We start from the raw sequence: 6142 nt of genomic DNA, 5'->3' as shown, positions 1-6142 counted from the left end.
CAATGGGCCTCTGTTGTTCTTGTCCAGATTCACTTCAAGAGTGGACAACACGGTCTGTGTCGCAGGCTTTTATTCCAGCCCAGCTCTAATCGTCTGTTTCTCTTTCAGCTCTCATGTCGGTGAAGGAAATGGCCAAAGGCATCATCTATGACGACCCCATCAAAACAAGGTGTGACTCCAGATTCTAGAGGGTGACTGATAAGGGGGGGAGGTTACTTTGTTGTAAATGACACCGTTTTGACAGTTCCTACCACACACCAGAATAAGCTAAATCTGATGTGTTTCTGTGCTTGTTATTTGATGTGTTTGATGTCACGCTGAGTTAATTTAGCAAAACCTAACATGTGTAAGTTCAGTTGGTTGTCTCTGCGGTACATCCAGTAGCAATACATTCTATACTGAACTAAAATAGAAACGAAACATGCTACAATTTCAAAAGATTTTACAGAGTTACACTTCGTATCAGGAAATCAGTCAATTGAAATAAATAAATGAGGCCATAATCTATGGATGTCACATGACTGGAGAGGGGCGCAGCCATTGGTGGACCTGGGAGGGTATAGGTCCACCCCCTGGGGAGCCAGGCCCAGCCAATCAGAATGAGTTTTTCTGCACAAAAGGGATTTATTTCTGACAGAAATACGTCTCAGCACCCTTCCTCAGATGATCCCGTAGGTGAAGAAGCTGGATGTGGAGGTCCTGGGCTGGCGTGGTTACACGTGGTCTGGGGTTGTGAGGCCGGTTGGACGTACTGCCAAATTCTCTAAAATTTTGTTGGAGGCGGCTTAAGATGGCTTATGGTAGAGCAATTAACATTCAATTATCTGGAAGCAGCTAGGCTGGACATTCCTGCAGTCAACATGCCAATTGCACGCTCCCCCAACTTAAGATGTCTGTGGTGTTGTGCTGTGTGACAAAACAGCACATTTTAGAGTGGAKTTMTATTMRRCCCAGCACAAGGTGCACCTGTGTAATGATCAGGCTGTTTAATCAGCTTCTTGATATGCCACATCTGRCAGGTGGATGGATTWTCTTGYCAAAGGAGAAARGCTCACTAACAGGGAGGTAAACACATATGTGCACAACATTTGAGAGAAATTAGATTTATCTGCGTACGGAACATTTCTGGGATCTTTTATTTCAGCTCATGAAACATGGGGACCAACACTTTACATGTTGCGTTTATATTTTTGTTCAGTATAAAATGTACAGTAAAGATAACGTTGTTGTTTATAGTTGGTTGGCTCCACGGTACATCCTGAACATGCCCCCTGCGAGACACGACCGCGTCAGGAAGAAGTACCACATCCTGGTCGACGGTGACGGTATCCCTCCGCCGATCAAGAGCTTCAGGGAGATGAAGTTCCCACAGGGTGAGAGACACCAGACACACACACTAAGTTCCCACAGGGTGAGAGACACCAGACGCACACACTAAGTTCCCACAGGGTGAGACAGAAACCAGACACACACACTAAGTTCCCACAGGGTGAGAGAGAAACCAGACACACACACTAAGTTCCCACAGGGTGAGAGAGATCTCCTTTCCCTACAGAGGAGAGTTGGCTAAAACAGACCCACACCCTCATAGAGTACTACGGTAATGGTCTGATGTCCCTCTCCTCTCCCTACAGGAGAGAGTGGTAAAACAGACCCACACCATTCATATTAATACTACTGTAATGGTGTCTTTATGTCCCTCTCCTCTCCCTACAGAGATGATGTTGGTAAACAGACCCCACCACCATCATAGAGTACTACTGTACTGTGTCTATGTCCCTCTCCTCTCCCTACAGAAGAGAAGATTGGTCCTAAACAGACCCACACCACTCATAGAGTACTACTGTAATGTCTTGATGTCCCTCTCCTTGCTCCCTACAGAGAGAGTTGGCTAAAACCCCCAGACCCACACCATCAGTATAATACTACTGTAAGAGTGTTCTGATGTCCCTCTTCGCCCTACAGAGAGAGTTGGCTAAAACAGACCCACACCATCGATGAGTAACTACTGTAATGTGTCTGATGTCCCTCTCCTCTCCCTACAGAGAGAGTTGGCTTAAACAGACCCAACCATCATATATACTACTGGTATGTGTCTGGATGTCCCTCTCCTCTCCCTACAGAGAGGTTGGCTAAACAGACCACACCATCATAGTGAGTACTACTGTAATGTGTTGATGGTCCTCTCACCTACAGGAGAGAGTTGGCTAAACAGGAGACTCCACACCATCATATTAATACTACCTGTAATGTTCTGATGTCCCTTCTCCTCTCCCTACAGAGAGATTGGCTAAACAGACCCACACCATATAGATGATTACATGTAATGTGCTGATGTCCCTCTCCTCTTTTCCTACATGAGAGAGTTGGCTAAACAGACCCACACCACAGTTAGAGTATTACTGTAATGGGTAGTCCCTCTCCTCTCCTACGAGAGAGTGGTCTAAACAGACCCCACCAGGCATAGACGTACTACTGTAATTGTGTCTTTTGATGTCCTCTTCCTCTCCTAAAACAAAGGGGGGAAAAAGAGAAAGGAAATTGGGGGCCTAAACAGACCACACATCATAGAGTACTACTGTAACTGCTGGAGGAAGAAGGGGCTCCACATATTTGAGATCAGATCCTCTTGTATTAGAGGCATGTCCGTGCAAAGACCACGATGGGAGGTGGTTCAAACAGTAAGTACTCTGACCAGTCCAGTAGCCAACTAGTCAGTCAGCAGTCTCAGTAGCCAATCATATTGAGATCAGGGCTCTGATTATAGGAGGCTGTCTGTCAAGACCAGTTTTGAGTGGTCAAACAGTAAGTACTCTGAACCAGTCAGTCAGCCAACTAGTCAGTCAGCCAGTCAGGTCAGTCAAGCCAATCATATGAGATCAGTCCTCTGTATAGGAGGCCATGTCTGTCAAAGACCAGATGGAGGTGGTCAAACAGTAATAGTACTTCTGAACAGCAGTCAACCAGCCATCCAGCCAGCAGCTTAGTCAGCCAGTTCAGTTCAAGCTAGCCAGTCAGTCAGTCAACTAGCCAGTTTCAGCTAGTTCAGGTCAAGTTAGCCCAGTCAGCTCAGTCAACTTTAGCCAGTCAGCTAGCCAGTCAGTCAGTCATAGCTAGTCAGTTCAGTCGCTAGTTACAGATCAGTCAGCTAGTCAGATCCAGGCCATTAGCTGTCAGACCAGCCAGTCAACTAGTCATTTCAGCTAGTCTGTCAAGCCAGGCAGTCAGCATAATCAGCATTCCACTCAGCTAGACAGTTCAACTAGCCAGTCAGCTAGCCGTCAGCTAGTCAGCCAGTCAACTAGTCCCAGTCAGCTAGCCAGTAGCCAGTCAACTAGCAGTCAGGCTAGTCAGTCCAGCCAGCTAGTCAGTCAGCTAGGCAGCTAGCCAGTCAGTTCACTAGCCAGTTCAGCGCAGTGCAGTCAGTCAGCTAGTCAGTCCAGCCAGTAGTGTCAGCTAGCCAGTCAGGTCAGGCTAGCCAGTCAGCCAGTCAAGCTAGTCAGACAGTCAGCCAGTCAGCCAGCCCAGCCAGTCAGCTGCTGTGAGGCCAGTTTGAACCTCTGACCCTGTTAACCCGGTGTTTTTGTATGTGGTTGTCCACATGACTTGTGGCGACCCGTTGTTATATGACCTGTTGCAGGAAGAAGATGAATAGTCTGGATATCTGTCGTTATCTGGCTCTAAGCGGGTGACAGAATGATAGAATGGGCTTCGAAAGAAAGATATCAGAACATTTCTCCTACTTAGTAATGGATATTAAAACTGTTTAAACCAGTTGGATATAAACTGTTTAAAACCAGTTGATATAAACTGGTTTAACCTGTTGGATATAAAACCGGTTTAAACCAGTTGGAATATAAACCGTTTAAACCAGTTGGATATAAACGCGGTTAACCAGTTCTGGACACGATTGGCATTTTAACCTTTCAGATCGCTCCTGAACACAGTTACAACATCTTAACTGATTTCTTTGTTAGATGACGGAACTAGTGGTATCTTTTCTAACTGAACCTAAACAGCTCAATGTTTGAACATTCACCCTTTATTACCTCAACTAACCGGTACCCCCTGTATATAGCCTCCACTTTGACTTCGTGTACCGGTACCCCCGGTTATATGCCTCCAACATTGACTCTGTACCGGGTACCCCCTGTATATAGCCTCCACATTGACTCCTGTACCGGTACCCCTGTTATTATAGGCCTCCACATTGACTCTCTGATACCTTTGGTACCCCTGATATACAGCCTCCCACATTTGACTCTGTAGCCGGAATAACATCCCTGTTATAATACCTATCCACATTGACTCGTGTAAACTGGTACACCCTGTAATACCTCCACTATGACTCTGTACCGGTACCCCCTGTATATAGCCCACACTTTGGACTCTGTACTGGTACCTCCTGTATACTAGCCTCCACATTGACTCTGTACCGGTACCCCTGTATACAGCCTTCCACATGACTCTGTACCGGTACCCTGGTATATAGCCTCCACTGACCTGTACCGTACCCCTGTAAAGCCTCCACATTGACTCTGTACCGTACCCCCTGTTATAGCCTCCACATGACTCTGACCGGATTACCCTTATTAGTCTCCACTATTGACTCGTACCGTACCCCCATGTCATATAGCCCCACATTACTCTGTACCTGGTAAACTCCTGTATATAGTCCTCAACATTGACTCCTTGTACCGTACCTCCTGTATAATAGTCCCACATTCGATCTGGGACCGATACCCTTAGCCTCACTTGCATGTACCACCCTGTACATATGTGCCTTCCACATTGACTCTGTACCGGGACCCCCCTGTATATAGCCTCCACATTGACTCTGTACGGTACCCCCTCTGTATATAGCCTCACATTGGACTCTGTACCGGTACCCCCTGTATATAAGCCTCCACATTGACTCTGTACCGTACCCCGTATTATAGTCCCACATTGACTCTGTCCGTACCCCGTGTATAGCCTCCACATTGACTCTGTACGAACCCTGATATATAGCTCCACATGACTCTGTACCTGGTACCCCCTTATATAGCCTCCACATTGACTCATTGTACCGGTACCCCCTGTATATAGCCTCCACATTGACTCTGTACAGGTACCCCTGTATATAGCTCCACATTGACTCGTACCGGTACCTCCCTGATATAGCCTCCACATCTGACTCCGCGCGTACGGTGACCCGATATAGCCTCTTACATTGTAACTCAGTAGTACGGTACCCCCTGTATATAGCTCCACATGTGACTTGTACCCCGTAACCCCCTGATATATACAGCCCTCCACCTCGCTGACTCTCTGTACCTGCCGTACCCTGTATATAAGCCTCCACATTGACGTCTGTACACTCGGTACCCCCCTGTATATACTCCACATTACTCGTGTACCGGTACCCCCTGTATATTAGCCTCCACATTGACTCGTGTACCTGTACCCCCCCTGTAATATAAGCCTCCCATTGGACTCTGTACCGGTACCCCCTGTATATAGCCTCCACATTGACTCCGGTACCGTACCCCCTGTATATAGCCTCCACATTGACTCTGTACCGTACCCCTGTATATAGCCTCCACATTGACTCTGTACCGGTACCCCCGTTTATAAGCCTCCACATTGACTCTTGTACCGGTATCCCCCTGTATATAGCCTCCACATTGACTCTGTACTGGTACCCCCTTTTGATAAGCCTCCCATCATGTAAACTCCTATATGGAGTACCAGGTACCGACCCTGTATATAGCACTCACATTAGCTCATATGTACCGGTACCCCTGATATAGCCTCCACATTAGCTCTGTACCAGTCACCCCTGGATATATCCCGTCCACAATTTGACTCATGTACCAGCGTACCCCCTGTATATAGCCTCCACATGGACTCGTACTTTTAGTTTACTTTTGTCCTACCTTATACTAGCCTCCACATTGACTCGCTACGCTGTACCTCCCTGTATACTAGCTCTGCGCACATTGACTCTATGTACCGGTTACCCTCAACCCCACCTGTAATATAGGCCTCCACATTGACTCTGTACCTGGTACCCCTGTTATTAGCCTCCATTCTTAATTGACTCGTGTTACCGGTACCCCCCCTGTATACAGCCATCCCATTGGACTTGGTAACCGTAACA

At 47.1% G+C, this 6142-nt stretch overlaps 1 protein-coding gene across 1 annotated transcript in view; it reads left to right on the top strand.

The window, feature by feature from the left end:
• The window catches only part of ddx41 (DEAD-box helicase 41), a 34279-nt gene that overhangs the window by 8193 nt on the left and 19944 nt on the right, over positions 1-6142 (top strand). The window contains exons 5-6 of the mRNA XM_070439859.1: positions 109-169; positions 1237-1373. Coding sequence (XP_070295960.1) covers positions 109-169; positions 1237-1373 — 198 coding nt within the window. The remainder of the gene's footprint in view (positions 1-108; positions 170-1236; positions 1374-6142) is intronic.

The sequence above is a fragment of the Salvelinus sp. IW2-2015 genome, unplaced genomic scaffold (genome assembly GCF_002910315.2).
Source record: "Salvelinus sp. IW2-2015 unplaced genomic scaffold, ASM291031v2 Un_scaffold1980, whole genome shotgun sequence".
NCBI lineage: Eukaryota > Metazoa > Chordata > Actinopteri > Salmoniformes > Salmonidae > Salvelinus > Salvelinus sp. IW2-2015.
Note: the sequence above shows the minus strand (reverse complement) of the source record. Positions and strands in the feature narration are given on the sequence as shown.